General features: G+C 41.1%; 1 protein-coding gene across 1 annotated transcript in view; it reads right to left on the minus strand.

The window, feature by feature from the left end:
- Window positions 1-1,021: 1,021 nt before the first annotated feature.
- Window positions 1,022-17,257, minus strand: part of CDCP1 (CUB domain containing protein 1) — a 72,739-nt gene continuing 56,503 nt past the window's right edge. Inside the window, exons 7-9 of the mRNA XM_075212505.1 lie at window positions 5,759-6,127; window positions 3,589-3,673; window positions 1,022-1,902 (exon numbers count right to left, since the gene is read on the minus strand). Of these exons, the coding sequence (XP_075068606.1) occupies window positions 1,485-1,902; window positions 3,589-3,673; window positions 5,759-6,127 (872 nt within the window). The 3' untranslated portion in view covers window positions 1,022-1,484. The remainder of the gene's footprint in view (window positions 1,903-3,588; window positions 3,674-5,758; window positions 6,128-17,257) is intronic.

Genomic DNA, 17,257 nt, shown 5'->3' on the forward strand with positions numbered 1-17,257 from the left:
ACATTCCATCATGGTAAATCTGAGTCGGGACAAACCATGTTACAATGCAAGGGGTGAAAGTTAGTTTATTATTTTGCACATAAGTTAAATACTGCTTGTTTTTTCATCTTGCACACAAATACTTGATAGATTTATTTTTACACTGAAATTTAAAGTTGATCTATCCCCTCCAATGCAACATGGTTTTGCCCAGGTGCAAAGTTACTACTTTTTTATGCTTTTCTCTCCTTATTGACTCAGGCCCATGGTGTGGATACCAAATAAGAAAATGTAAACTTCTATAGCGGCCAAGATTGACAAACCCCAGCCATGATCAATACTCATGTGGAATTAAAGCACATCCTTATTGTGGATTGGCTAGCTTGAGAAAAGTGTTTTGTTTCTTTATCCAGCTATTGTGGTGAACGATATTGCATTGTATTTCTGATGGCTGCTTATATTATGGCTTCCAGATGCTATTGTTGAAGCTTTGATGGTCAATTCCCAGGTTAATGCTTTATTTGCAGTGTATATGAGTGCTAAATAACAATGGGCATTTTGATTATGGTAGAATCTCAGGAATTATTATATTTTGTGAAACTGTGCGCATGTCGTGAAAGCCTTCTCTAGAACCAGAACCGGAAGGAGGTTTTGCTTTACATAAATAGCGGAGGACAGTCAGGGTTGCCAGCAGCTGAATACCTTAAGATTTCTGCAATAACTACTTTCCTCTTTCATGTCTCCACCTTCCATTGTCTCATTACAACCATACCACACCACCGGTAGCTGTATAAAAATAATGGTGGCTGATAATGTATCTGCCTTACAGTAGCCACACACTTTCCCCATCACCATCTACAATTGTTATTCCACTAACTTATGTATCAATTATCCACCTCTTAAACTGTGAGCACATTTAGGCAGGGCAAACTTTACATTTTGTTTTATATCATTGTATTTGTATATGGATCCCCTCAATGCACAGATTTATGTAATATTTTGTTGCTTTATAAATACAGAATAAAAATAGTTATAGCGTAGGTTCTTTTAAAGAGCAAATTCTATTTTTTATTGTAGAAAAACAAATAAAAATATGATATTTAAGGTGGCATACACTTATTTTGTTGCAATGCAATCTCATGCATAGATATTGTGTAACAAATATGTAGGAGCTAGAAGAATATTTAAAATTTATTTTCAATTTAAAATGAAAACGCAAACAAAAACCACAAAGTAAAAGTCTTTCTTGCTTATGAATTTCCCTCACTGGATGTGGAAATTTTGAGTGAACAACATATGCAAGTTAGCACTGACTCATGTAGCTGCCAAGGCATCAATTATTCACACTGCATAGTGAGCTATGCTTTGAAGACTGTCCAGATGTTATATACACGTATGAGTAACGACCCTGATGCAGGTTAGCGCCACACTGGACATACGTGTCTTATCCGCCAGTTTAGTACCAGTAGTTACAAAATAAATAACATCTGTCTTTCCTGAATGTATTACGCAGACAACATAGTTCCACTTCCTGACTCTTCTATATAGGGTATACTGGTATCTTCATTTTCTACCGGTTGCCTTAAAATTGATTCAGTGAAATTGTAAATTTCATTTTTTCTCATGGATTGGGCAAGGGGGTCCTCCAGTGTATCTTCTATTGTACTTCCATTAGGGTAAGTTATTGGGGGCACAGGTGGAGCCTCAGCCATGCGTCCCTCAAAAGGTTGATATACATCTACCTCTGGGACCAATCCAGTTGGTTCTTGCAACAGATGGCCATAGATCATTGTATCATCAATAACTGCGTAGACATGGGACTCGTTATTTTTCCTACCCTTCTTGAAGACGGCATGGCGTCTGGGTACTTCCGTGTTTACCCTGGAATTGTATATACCCACAGGGTCTTCTTTCTGCTTTTTCCTGCAGTGAAAACAAACAGTGATAGGTGAAAAAATAAGGGATGTATACATATAACCAGCAATTAGTTTTTTTTATGGCAAAAATAAAGATAACATCTTAAAAATGTGTTTAATATTTAAAAAATTCAACTGGTCCGACCTCTGGTAGCCATATTTCAAACAGCTTGTGGCATAATAATGGGAACATCCCTTCAAAGCAGCAGTTTCAATATTATCCTTTATTTCGATTCAACTGCTACATGGGAAAAACAAATACATGCTAGACTTGGTGTATGTGGTGTATTGACTCAAACAGTGGTTTATCGCTCGATTGACCCAATAGTCTGCTGAAAAATCTGTATAGTGTGTATCCAGCCTTAATCAGATGGTCACTGCCAATCACTGTGCAATAAAATTGTAGCAGCTCTGCACAGAGAAATATAAAGGCACAAGAGGACAGACAGCTATGCAAAGAGTATAGCAGACAAAGCAAAAAAAAAAAAAAAGATCAGGAGATGTATTCAGGTTACTGGAATTGAAGTGTCTCTTAGTTCACCGGCCACTTGTCTCTTTGGACTCCGTTTGAAGGGGAAAGTTAATAAACTGACAAAAATGTACATTTCACAGTTACTGATGTTGGCTAAGGTGTGTATAGTGAGGCTGTGGTTGGCCCCGACGAGTCCCACGGTTAAAAATTGGAAGGCACTGGTTAATACCACCATAAGGCACGAGAGATTTGTCTATACTAGCAGACAGGCTCTGAAGGAATTTGAGAATATATGGTACAGACAGGCCCGGCGCTCCCATTAGGCAATGTTAGGCACTTGCCTAGGGCGCCGGGCTCTGGAGGGCGCCACAGAATGGTAAATGACTTTAAAACTGTGCGGCGACCGCTGACCATACCTGTCACGGCCACCGCACAGCATTCAGATGCACGGGGAGGGGGGGGGGGGGAGGAAAGAGGCTATTGCTCACCACCGCCGCCTCTCTGCTCCATCTCCTCCCCTCCACTTACCAGTGTCAGTGAGTGGAGGGGAGGAGACAGAGCAGAGAGGCGGCGGTGGTGAGACAAGGTAAGGAAAGACGGGGTGAGGGGGGAGGAGGGAGGAGGGCACCGATTTGGTAAAAATGCCTAGGGCGCCATGGACCCTACAGATGGTTAGAGTCTCCATTCTATCCTGTGTCATCTAGTACAGATGCTCTATTTACTTAAATGTATGGCTCCCGCAGTTCTTATAATAAGTATCTGAGTCCATGTAATAAACCCTGCATGTGTAACATACTTATATATGAGCATTTACGATGTATGATCCTGAGTGAATATAGCACATTTATTATTATTATGCTTTATTGTAATCTTGTAAATTACGTCATTTAATTCTGATATGTATGCGATTGTTTTTCTTTTCTTTTTGTTGTTTGGTATGTTTATATCTTAAAAAATTTCAATAAAAATACTGGATTTAAAAAAAAAAAAAAAAAAAAAAAGATATAAAAAGAGAGAAATACAAACATTAAAAATAAAAAGGAACACTTAGCATAGAATAAAGTAAGTTGTGAGAGGTTTGTGAATAAAATAAAATTTGAATTAAGGGACAAGCATATAGTGCCCATCCAAATATTAAAATGTATTGTTCATCTGCATATTGAGCAGTTTCAAACAACCTTTAAGGTGTTTTCCAGGTATACAATGTGAACATATACTTACTTTTTTTTGACACAGCAAACTATTATTATCAACGCTAAAACGACAGCAACTGCAGCAGATGCTGCTATCAGTATTGTTTTTAGATCTGTTAAAATGGAAATAAAGAGGATGTAAGACAAGGGGCAAACCTTTTTTATACACTAAGCATTAAAAGTGCATGAAGGTAAAATTGCCCTTGTTACTCTATGACTAAGCAGTGGAAAGTGTGAAACATGTTAGTGTGACCTTGGATTACCATACTCCTCCTTCCTTTAATTGATTTTATATCCAGTACAGTGTGGCAAGGATCATCCATACCTATCAGGGCCATCCCAACAAAATATGGGAGCGGCATCGTTATAAAATTTGTAGCCCACATAGTACACAGGAAATACAGGTTCATGAGAAATCAGAATGATTTATAAACTCTTTAGAACAAATATAAAACTGTAAAATCTGCTATCCATCTTGAAAAACATTACCAAAATAAATTTTACAGATCATAAATATTATATTAAATTAGTCACAAAATTCTTAAATATAGACCAATAATTAGATTAATATCAACAGTAAGTAGCCATAGCAAGTGCATTATGTCTGTCTAAGTACTACCATTACAAATAAAATATATTTAGTGCAGGTTATGCCTACCCACTGCTGTTAACTAACTATACCCTTTGGAGTAGAGGACAAAAAAGTACATTTTATCTCCAGTTTTTGTTATTATTTAATTTGTTCTATGAAATGACTACTAAATCTGAAATGCAAGTTGGTCTATATAAAACATACTTGCCTACACTCCTGCATTTCATGGAGCAAGCACCCTCCCAGATCCTGGTGAAAGTGGGGCTTAATGAGGCAATTTGTGTCATCAGGCCCACACCCCACTATGCAATTTCCACGTTAAATAGCAGGGCGCTACCATGCCCCTCTACTGCACTTGCCACATAACCTCCTGTCTGGGTTGGCAAGTATGATATAAAAGCATTTACAAATCTCTACTTAAAAAGGTTCAGGGGCTTCTAACAAAAATATTTCAGTTGAGGTTGTGTACATGGGAGCAGTGGCGGATCCAGGAAGGGGCGATCGGGGCAATCGCCCCCCCTAGCAGGGGCTTGCTGCCGGCGCCTCAACATTATGTGCAGGTCCGTTTTGCAGTGACAGTGTGCTGCCCGGCTGCTCTGATTGTGTTTTAAACACAATCAGAGCATTCGGGCAGCACACTGTCACTGCAGAACGGACCTGCACATAATGTGCAGCCGCCGGCAGCCTCAGAAAGCAGAAAGGGGGCGGGGCCTAAATCGCCCCCGGTACACCAATTATCTAGATCCGCCCCTGCATGGGAGAAGATATTTAATTACACACAGCAGAATTCTACTGAAGGACACTGCAGTCAGCCTCTTGTAGTCACCTCTTCCATACAATTATAGAGCATTTAAATATGGTACCATAGTTTAATCAGATAGTTCTGATTAAACTATACCATAATAAACTTTGCCATACCAAGTATATGTTCTTTGGTCAGTCAGTTATAGGGTCCATGACAAAGACTCACTTTCAAAGTTTTGTTTCTCTCCTGCAAAGAATTTTCAGGAAAAAATCCTTTTGGCGAGAGTAAGGTGGATTAGGAACAGTTGTTGGCAGCCAATAAATTGGGTGTTGGTGCATGCATGTTGGATTTGGGGATCTCAACAATTCCGTATAAAATTCATGCACTGTAGCATGTGTGAGACAGTTATGCAAAATACAATCATGTCATATAGAATGGTGAACACGGTCTTTGTTTTGGGAAAGGCCAAGATTGAAATTAACTTTTAGGAAGGGTAACAAGTCACATGGTCTGTGCTTTCCCTGCAGTCAGCAATTCTAGATCAGGCCAGCAAGCATTAAATCACATTTACAATGGTTTCGCTGCTGCTAAATGGCAGGGGAGACACACACAGATTGCATCTCCTTACCCTAATATGTCCAACCCCTCTTGGCGTTTTCACAATGAGGTCACTGGAATTCCACGCAAACCAAATATGTAAGCCACACCATCAGCATGACAAAATGTTTATCTTAAAGGTGACTATATCCTCTTTGAACAATGTGAATCAGTGGACATTCAGTGGTCCTAAAAAGGCCATACTGAAATCCTAGCTCTGCTCTCTCCCTACAATAGTCATAAGTCTCGATAGCAGGTTCTTACCTGGGGTCACTTGACTAAAGGTAATAGACATAAGCAGTTTAAGTTTATTTGTTCCATTCCACGGTTTGCAGTTGGAGATGTTTATCCAGAATGGAGAGTATATATCCATGAGACTTGGTAGTTGTTCATCCTCCCTTCTCACTACGACCTGCGCATTGTCTTTCTGTTCTTTTATATTGACGTAGGCAGTGCCCGTTTCACACTTAATGTCCATTGTGTCCTTTGAAAATTTGACTTTCCCGGACTGCTTTTTAGGTAAATTTATGCTCCATGAAACCGCAACATGATCTGGAAGCCCATCGGCCCAATTTGGAGTCTGTAGATAAATAGTATCTCCAGTTTTTGGAGATACAGTGAATATGCACTCCTCTGTAAACAAAATGGACAGGACACATTTAGTCACATTCTATATAAGATGTACATGGTTTAAAACACATACAGTGTGTTAAAAACAAACCATTGAAATATAACAGTACATACTTTATTTCAATAGAATACCAAGGGGTTAATTTTGACTTGGACGCATTTACACCTCAAAACACACAGAAAAAGATATATATATATATATATATATATATATATATATATATATATATATATAGAGCATACGTATGCGGAGGCACACATGACATGGCTCAAGTCTCGCTCAAAAACAGTAGTATGTAAACTTATGCCTATGGATATCATAGAGATGTGGCTTAACAGTGATGGAAATGACTGCTGGTCGCATTACCCTATTTGTACACAATATGTAGTTAATATGTAGTTAAGTGTAATATACACAGGAGAGAATATGGTCTTGATATTTCTTGTTTATCATCTTTCAATTTGAAATGGGAATGTCCTTCACTGCAGTAGTCCAAATGGAAAAGTCGATTAGGGTATGCAAAAAGATATCTACGACTTATAATATATATATATGTATGGTATATAATATAGCTGCGGTGCTAATGATTTCAGTAATATTACCTGTAAGGGACAATACACAATCAACTAATCTGAAGCGGCTAGATAGTGCTACTGATAATCACCATCATTGCACCAACTCTCTAGTACCCAGCAAGAGATACTCCTCCTAAAATGCACTTCTGGAGTTGCATCTATGTTCAATTGGGTGGCAATTATGTGAACATCCCCTTACAGTACTCAACTTTTGCTTTCCGGCAGGGCTGCCAAGAGGGGGGGGGGGCAGGTACTAATTACATGGGCAGTTAATTTTTTAAACCTACTAAAGCTAAAAAACCAGGCATTTAGTTTCTTTAAACCGTTATTTTTTTTCTTTTGTGTTTTTCCCCGCTGCGGGGCGCGCGGGGGGGGGGGGGGGGGGGGGTTGCGTGGCTCACCCCCTTCATTGGTGATGGAGCAAATACTCATCACGTCACTCCCGACATTCAGTGAGGAGCGGCACGGAGAGGAGCTAGCAGGAAGGCAGAAGAAAAGAGATGAAAGAAGCCAATACAAAGGTAAGTAAAGAAATGGAGGCAAGGGGAGGAAAACAAAGGCACCGAGTGATGAAGGTGTGTAGGGGGGGGGGGTGTGGCAGGATAGCATGTAAAGAAGGAGAAGGGGGGAGCAGCATGGCACAGTGATGAAGGGGAGGGGGTCAGCATGGCACAGTGATGAAGGGGAAGGAGTCAGCATGGCACAGAGTGATGGAGTGGGGCAGCATGGAACAGAGTGATGGAGTGGGGCAGCATGGAACAGAGTGATAAAGGGGGGAGCAGCATGGCACAGTGTGATGAAGGGGGACCAGGTGAAGGGGGAAAAGCAGCATGGAGGGTGCAGTGTGATCATAAGTGGGCACAGCGCGGTGATGATAAAGGGGCACAGTAATGTGTGTGATGACACAGGGAGCTTGTGGCAATGTAGTGTGAGGTAGGTGGTGACTAATTAATGGGTGCAATTTTGTTTGTGGGGTGATGGTGGGGCAATTTAATAGTGGGAACTATTAATTTAACATGGGGTGGTTTAGGGGCTATTGAATGTGGGGGTGAGTTTGGGGAGAATGAGGTCTCATATGGGACTATGAATTATTTAATGATAATGATGGTTGTGGGAAATAGGTATATTTATGAAATGTAAATACTAATGTAATGTATTGATGTATTGCTGGGGCTGTTTGGAGGGAGGGTAATAGGTTTATTTATTAAATGGGAATACTATTATTTGAAAGTTGGGGCTGGAGAAAGGCCTAATTATTAATCATGGGTGCTATTGATTTAACGCCGGGGCTGGTAGGAATTTTCTAAATGTACCCATTTTTTTTTCCAAATAGGGCCCCCAACATTCCAGGATCCAGACAAGCCAGAACTAAAGAAACCTGTAGCCACAGAAGATGAAAGTTACAAGAACAGGTAGGAGACAGCAGGACAGTCTGCATTCTTTATATACTACAGTATCTTGCTAGATTTCCTGATAGTCAGGAGAGCTGTGACATGTGTTACGCTCCGGCCAGTGGGCACTGCACCCTTGAGCCAATGGTGTACACAACAATGCAGGTTTTTTTCTGTAGGAGGGTGGCCTAGCGCTTTTCACCTGCTAGCCACGCCCCAATGATGCAAAGCCACACCACCAATTGTATGAACACAGACACCACCACTGTTTTTTACATGCTCAACTATAAGGGGGGCCCCATGAAGTTATCGTACCTCTTGGCAGCCCTGCTTGCCGGTCCACATTCTGAATAAATACAGTTGAAATGCTTTTTATGAGCGCAGGCACAGTACACAAATGCATATCTTATGCAAAAAAAAGTATTGGTGTACGTTCAACTTTACAGTTGGAGTACCGCAAGGCTCAGTGCTAGGTCCTCTGCTGTTCTCTATCTATACCGCTTCTCTTAGAAATCTAATAAGTTCCTTTGCATTTCAGTATCATCTCTATGCGGATGATACCCAAATTTATCTATCCTCTCCTGATCTCTCGACATCTGTGTTGTCCCGTGTAACTGACTGTCTTTCTGCCATTTCATCTTGGATGTCCTCTCGTCAACTCAAACTTAATCTTTCTAAAACAAAGTTAATAATATTCCCACCCACCAACAAGAGCATACCTGACATTTCTATCTCTGTTGATAACATGACCATAAATTCCACCCCACAAGCTCGCTGCCTAGGTGTAATCCTTGACTCACACCTATCCTTTGTTCCCCACATTGGCTCTATATCTAAATCATGTCACATACATCTAGAAAACATTTCCAGAATTCGCACATATCTCACACAAGACACGGCAAAAACCTTAATTCATGCACTTATTTCCCGCATTGACTATTGCAATTCCCTCCTTACTGGTCTTCACCCAAAACAGACTCAAACCCCTACAATCTATTTTGCACGCTGCAGCAAAATTGATTTTCCTGGCAAATCGTTATTCCTCTGTTGAATCACTGTGTATGTCTCTACACTGGTTGCCTGTTTTCTACCGAATCCAATATAAAATACTTTTACTAACCTACAAGGCCATCAACAAAGCTACACCAACATACATCTCCTCTCATCTCAAAATATCTCCCAACTCGGCAACTCCGTTCTGCACAAGATCTGCGTCTCTCATCCACACTCATTACATCCTCCCATTACCGGTTACAGGACTTTTTTCGGGGTGCACCCACTCTATGGAATTCTCTCGCTCGCACAATAAGATTCTCCTCTGGTCTACAAGCTTTCAAGCGTTCTCTGAAAACCCACATCTTCAGACAAGCTTATAATATTCCTCAACCACCCTCTTAACCTCACTACATTACCCTATTACCACCCGTTATACAACTACCCCTTGACCAACATTGTTGTGCGACAGGATCATTTAGCTTATGAGTCACTTTTACCTTTGCAGTCTGGCTGGGCCGACTGCAAATGTAGACTTAACCTCATGTGTCAAACTCCCATTGTCCAATAGATTGTAAGCTCTCACCTCTTTGTCTGTTTTACCCAGTTTGTTTATTAGTTTACTATGTTTGTCCCCAATTGTAAAGCGCTACGGAATATGTTGGCGCTATATAAATAATGATGATGATATATAGTCAAACACCTTTTTAGACCTCAAGTTTGACCTATCCTGCTAACAACTCTTCCGCCCACAAGGGTTATCACATTCTTATTCAGCTCAATTCCTGCCTAAAGAGGCAATGTATATCTACGCTATACTATCCTAACTAGTTTACATACAGAACAAACATAAAACTCCTAACAGTCATCTGCTATCTACCAGTACCATTAGTGTTATACTTAACAGACACAAAAATCACCTCGCCGCTTGTAATACTCATCCTCTATGCCTTCCACATGCTATGCCTAGACCAGTGGTTCCCAAACTTTCTGAATTTGAGGCACCTTTAGGGTCTTCATAATTTTTTCAAGGCACTCATAATCCCCAAAAATTACTGAGCAGTCCCGTTTTATAAGTAGTTGGCTCAAAATAATGTAATAAGTATTTAGATCAATAAGATCAAACAAAATAAACAATAGGTACAAAAATCATCACTCTGCGCTCTCCATCATCACACTGTGCTACTTCACCATAAAATTGTGCCTGTGCAAAATATCACATGCCCTTTCACAATCACATTGTGCCCCTTCACTATCACATGTGCCCCTTCACTATCACATGTACCCCTGCATAACACTGTGCCCTTCATCCTCCGTTTCATTTCTTATCTTGTACTTGTACTTCACAATTGAAACAAATTGGAGGTTGCTTACTCTGGATCAATTTCAAATATAAGTGCAGGATCGCAGGAGATCCAAAATAGGTGGAAACTTGATGGATTGGTGTCTTTTTTCAACCTCATCAACTATGTTACTTCTTTCTTCTGTTTTCTTCTTTTTCTCTTCTGTCTTTTCTTCTGGCTCCTCTCTGCACCGCTCCTCACTGAAAATGTCTGGCGTGATGATGTCACGTCCGACACTCGGTACAAAGGGAGCAGGGTGCCGTACTGGTAAGAATTTTTTTTTGGCCGGCCGGTGGCCAAGTGGGGGATGGCAGATAGAGGGAGCACTCCATGCCACCCCTCCCCTCGCTTACACAGCTTACTGCGTAAGCTGGCTGCGGCACCCCTGTGAGATGGCCGTGGCACCCCAGCGAGCCACGGAGCGCAGTTTGGGAAATGTGGGCCTAGACTAAAACCTTGTAGAAGCAGCTAAGCTATACTGCCCCAGTGATATTGGCTCCTGTTTTTGCAATGTAGTTAATTTTTGCCTATTAACAAATCCAAAGTTATGCATAAAAATCCTCTAAGACTAACGTGTCATTTTTAATGTTTATCATTGTCCATAATTTGCTGCAAATTAATTTTTTAGGGGAATAGCCTCCCCCAACTACCAAACATATTAACATTACAAGTAGTCTTATAGGAAAAGAAGAAGTGCTGAATGCTATTCACAACTATCAAAACCAATAATGTATGGAATTTAATTTACTATACTCTATATGGACAAAAGTACTCAGACACTTGACCATTACGCCAACAGGGACTATAATGACATTTTATTTAAATACATATACTTTAATATGGAGTTGGTCCCCGTTTTGCTGCAAGAACAGCTTATGTTATTCTTGGAAAGCTTTCCACAAGATGTTGAGGGTTTCTGTGGCAATTTGTACTGATCCATTCTGTAGAGCACTTATGAAGTCAGGCACTGATGTTAGATGAGAAGGCCTTGCTCGCGATCTCCATTCCAGTTCGCCCCAAAGGTGTTCGATAGGGTTGAGGTCAGGGCTCTGTGCGGGCCAATCTAGAACTTCCACACCGAACTCATTAAACCATGTCTTTGTAGTCCTTGCTTTTTGCACTGGGGTACAGTCATGTTGGCCTTCCCCAAACAGTTGCCGCAAAGTTGGAAGCATAGCATTGTCCAAAATGACTTTGTATGCTGAAGCATTAAGATTGCCCTTCACTGGAGATAAGGGGCCTAGCCCAAACCCTGAAAAACAGTCCCATACTATTATACCTTCTCCATCGAACTTCACAGTTGGCATGATGCAGTCAGACAGGTAACGTTTTCCAGGCATACACCAAACCCAGACTTGCCCATCTGACTGCCAAAAAGAGAAACGTGATTTTTCACTCCACAGTACACGTTTTCACTGCTCCACAGTCCTGTGTCGGCATGCTTTACACCACTCCATCCGACGCTTGGCATTGGACTTGGTGATGCGAGGTTTTCGTGCAGCTGTTCAACCATGAAAACCCATTCCATTAAGCTCCTGCCACACAGTTTTTGTACTTACATGAATGCCAGTGGAATTTCGGAACTCTTCAGCTATGGAAATAGTAGAGCGTTGGCAACTTTTTCGCACATGCGCCTTAGCAGTCCTTGACCCCGCTATGTGATTTTACGTGGTCTTCACAACTATTGAACCTCTCTCTTTGAAGTTCTTGATGATCTGATAAATATTTGATTTAGGTGCAATCTTAGTATCATCATCACATCATCACCATTTATTTATATAGCGCCACTGATTCCGCAGCGCTGTACAGAGAACTCATTCACATCAATCCCTGCCCCATTGGAGCTTACAGTCTAAATTCCCTAACATACACAGACATAGACTAGGGTCAATTTTTGATAGCAGTCGATTAACCTACTAGTATGTTTTTGGAGTGTGGGAGGAAACCGGAGCACCTGGAAGAAACCCACGCAAACACAGGGAGAACACAGAAACTCCACACAGATAAGGCCATGGTCGGGAATTGAACTAATGACCCCAGTGCTGTGAGGCAGAAGTGCTAACCACTTCGCCACCGTGCTGCCCTGTAGTAGCAGCAATATCCTTGCCTGTGAAGCCCTTTTTGTGTAAAGCAATGATGACTGCATGTGTTTCCTTGCAGTTAACCATTGTTAACAGAAGAATAACAATGATTTCAAGCACCACACTCCTTTTAAAGCTTCCAGTCTGTTATTCTAACTCAGTCAGTATGACAGAGTGATCTCCAGCCTTGTCCTCGTCAACACTCTCACCTGTGTTAATGAGAGAATAACTGACCTGATGTCAATTGGTCCTTTTATGACTTGGCTGAAATGCAGTGGAAATGTTGTGTTTGGGATAAAGTTCATTGTCATGGCAAAGAGGGACTTTGAAATTAATTGCAATTCATCTGATCACTCTTCATGACATTCTGGAGTATATGCAAATTACCATCATAAAAACTGAGGCAGCAGACTTTGTGAAAAATAATATTTGTGTCATTCTCAAAACTATTGGCTATGACTGTACCCCCTGCCCCATTAACACCTGAGTAGGCCACCTGTAACCTAATGCCCATAGCGAGAGTATGTCTTATTGTATTGCCTAGTCTTTGCATGCTGTATCGTGACTACGTACTCCATCCTCCCTCAATCTCTGACTGTTCTATTGTTGTATTACTGCTGTGTTGTGTATCCCTTATTCACAGGTTGTGTTCGTGCATATAGAAGTGTAGCTGCAGTGAGATTAGGGACAGCCAAGGTAGGCAGACTGTACTCTATTTACAGGCATCGTTTGGCAGGCGAGGACACTGGAAGACCCCAGTGTGTGTGAACACCCTGGAGTAGCAGGGACAGAAGGATTCACAGTGATGGGCCAGCTCCCTTAAGTATAGTCTGTGAGGGCTCTTCCTGGTGGTGCACTACCTTGTGAAACTGCCCGCCCAGTATTTCACCCCACCCCCTTCCATCAAAAAGAGAGGGGAGACGCTGCGGTGAAAGACCGGTGTAGTACTTGTAAGTAAGTGTTGAGTCTCTTTCCCTTCTTAGATCCCAATTCAGAACCTCCCCTTACAAATTCAAGTATGGGACTGGCCACGGGATCTGTTATCCACACTATGTCCACCACTGTTTACAGCATTCCCCTAAGGCGCACCATTTTACCTTCATATTAAATTTCAATTTCAATTCTCTAGAAAAATACCACACTCATATGTTAATAAAGTTTGAACTGATTAGACAAAATTTAGTGTAGACCACATTAAACCTATAGAGGGAACACAAACTCTGTTGCAAACAATGAACCAGCTAGTAAAAAGTTTAGCAGTTTCCAACCATCTTATTATAGAGCTACATTCACAAGTTAGATTATTTGAAATCAGCTGCAGCTTCAAATAAAAATTGTTACCATAACAACTAGCACAATTGCAAAACAATATAAGGAAGGTCAGAATGTAATGCAGAATAATTGAAAGGGCTAATCAGCAGCAACCTTATATAGAATTATAAATCCACACACATTACTAGACACCCACACATTACAATATAATCCACACCTTCTACAGTATTAACTATACATACGGCATTGAACATCCACAGGTTACACTGTGTAACCATCTTACACACTAAAATCCCTTCATGGACCACTAAACCCTACATATTACATTAATGGGGCATATTCAATTATTTATGTACCATTTTAGCTGGCACAATGCACAGCTGGAGACCATGTTTGGCAGCACCTCACAGCTAATTGAATCTGACCCTAGGACTCTCACTGACTACAGTAATACACGTACACAAAATGGTACACCCCACGCTTTATACTATGTACACATCTCTCTAAACTACTAAGCTCAAAAATGACACTAAATGTTTTATATTTCACACAATATTCTCCTGCTCAAAGCCAGTTTAAGACCCCCATGTGGCCATGGGCAAGATATTGATTGGGGGCCTCATGTTATTCCCTCGCTATATATCTATATCACTATATTTCCATTGCTTATCCCCCACCTTTATTTCTCCTCTTTCCACCCAGTGCTCAACATTTCAACACATATATACCTATATTCATAAACAGTTGGCAATAAGCGTGTACATGACTCCCACTGTTACAATTCGGGGCTAAAGATGGTAGATTCTTTATGCCAAAGTTAGCACAGGCAGAAAAGAGAACTCTGCATCAATATGGAATAGATAGGTTAGGAAAGCCAGGGTCCCAATCAAAACCAAGAGGAAAGTCCAAAAGTCAAGCTGGAGCTAGACCTAATAAAGCACTGACAATTGTCAGAACAGCAACAGAGACCTATACATAGGGGCAGAATTCTAAGGCAGGAGACCAGATAATGAATAGTGACACACAGACATGTTTAAATTCTCAGGGCTTGTTTGAATTGCCTTCCCCTGTGACGTCAGAAATCACTGTACGCATGATTCTTTTAAAAGTAGGATCTGCTTCTAGAAGATCACTGGACCATGTCCTTCGGAAAATTCCAAACCTTGACCATCTTTCCTAAAATGAAGTTGCTCTAATTCGATGGTTCTGACATATGGGGCCTAGGTCAGTGGAGAGATTTAGGTTCTAATGAAAAAGAATACATATTTCTGAAAATTTCCTGTTATTTGCATATAAAATAATTACATGAAAATGTCTGGTAAAAAATGCTGTGAGAGTTTTTTTACAAGCTTTTACCCTTCTGCTCCACGGGAGATTTCGGTCCTCCCTGAGCTCGCCTTAGGACACCTGAGTTACAGTTTGACAGGTGTACCGCCCCAGTCAAAAGCCCCACCTGCCACTGTCCTCGGAGACAGCCCTTAGTAACCCTAACCCACACACAAAGAAATAATAATTATAGTCTCCAGTCCCACCACTGCTCTCCTCCCCATCCCCATAAAAAGTCATATGATTCAGCAAGCAACAAGGAGACGAAAAATGATAAGAATCCATTATGTCTAAATATTTTGGATCCTTTCATATTATTGCTGAGAACAGTAAAGCCATAGATAGGACACAAATTATTTCCCTGTTGCTCCCTTGTCCCCACAGTCCCCCTTCTGTTAGACATCATCATTCCCAAAAAGAAATCTCCTTCCACCCATCCCAAGCATGTTCCAGAAGTAGTGAAACTACACACTCCAGCATACCAGGCATTATATCAGTGTTTCTCAACTCCAGTCCTCAGGACCCACTAACATTGCAGGATTGCCAGGTGACCAGTGAAATAATTAGTACCACCTGTGAATCGTTCAAAATGTGTCAGTTAGTAACGAATACACCTGTGCTCCAGCAAGATGATATGGAAAACATGTACTGCTTGGGGGTCCTGAGGACTGGAGTTGAGAAACACTGCATTATATGAAGAAGGCAACAGCTCGAATTATACTGGTCTGCTACATCTGACTACATTAAATTGCTCCCCCATCAAGTGTTTTACTTGATTGGAATAAAGTTTCTCAACCTTCCAGAAACACAGTTCTTAATAGAATCTGGCATACGACATCTATGAAATTCATAACAAGTCTTCTCCATGACACTGTTACTACATTTCATAGAATTTGGGACCCCTGGTATCACTTTAACAACTGCAAAGCCCTGGGTACATTGTAGCTCCTCCTTGTTTTGTGGAGATGGTAAAACTTCAAAAGTCTACTTAGTTGTAAAATCATATTTGTCATCTTGAAGAAACTAGCCACACTTGGTGTTAATCCCCCTCACACACACACTCCATCCCTTCTACAATACCCACTTCCCACCCCCATTCTTTCCCACCCTGCACTAAAATATAAAAATCCATCATGCTTTTATTTTTAGTTCTCTTCTTCCACTTACATGTCACATGCATATTTGTTTGTATTGCTTAAGGCTATATTGCTATGCTTTTGATATGTTTTATTCTTCTGCAGTTACAAATAAAAAGTAAAAAAACCCAGTATAATAAAAAACGGGTTACTTAACACTATCCACAGGCAACACTCTCTGGCCTGTGGATAGTGTTAAGTAACCCATTTTGCTATCTGGCTGCAGTCAGCCCCCAGCAATGCACCAAAATAAATAAATTCTGACCAACGCTGCAATTGGGACAAAGCCCTGACAGTACGGCACAGCCCTCCAAAATTTGGACTGCACTGCCAGAATCTAAAAGGTGGCAAGCTATGTTGCTCTCTCCTATCTGTTCTTGCACCATTGACTATATGCTGCTGCTGGTGTCTTAAGCTCTGTGTCTATTTGGCTGAATTGTGAAATGTCAGCGCCCTGTTCAGAAAAGAAAGATACTATTCACCTCCTGAAAAGCTGAGCAAGGGGTGAACACTCTAGCCTCTACATCCCCAACCAGCCCCAACGTGATTATTATTTATACCCCTTTACACCCAACTAGCCCAGCATTAAATTAATAGCTTCCTATTTAATATATAAGCCTATTCCCTCCAATGAGTCTGTCTCAATGGGTCTCAACTCACTTAAAAGCCCCCACATTTCATAGAGATCCCATATTGCTATAATAGCCCTGCCAACTCCCAATTACATTAATAACCACCACATTAATACCTTTATGAGCCACCACATTATATTAACTAAATCCCCACCAAGGCATGTACCGATTCATGGATGCACTGCATAAGCAACATATGCAGAGGGGAGGGGGCTGGTCCTTGTGATTGTTGGAAGGAGCCAGTGACCATGAGTACAGCAAACGCAGCGCTGTTGCTCTCTAACCCAGGGTCTGGTGTTGGACATGGGAAGCTCCGTCAGCCTTACCCTTTCAAGGATTTGAAATTCAGGCCCCACTCAAACTGAGAGACAATCTTTGTTTAA

Source organism: Mixophyes fleayi, chromosome 5, assembly GCF_038048845.1.
Source record: "Mixophyes fleayi isolate aMixFle1 chromosome 5, aMixFle1.hap1, whole genome shotgun sequence".
Classification (NCBI taxonomy): Eukaryota; Metazoa; Chordata; class Amphibia; order Anura; family Limnodynastidae; genus Mixophyes; species Mixophyes fleayi.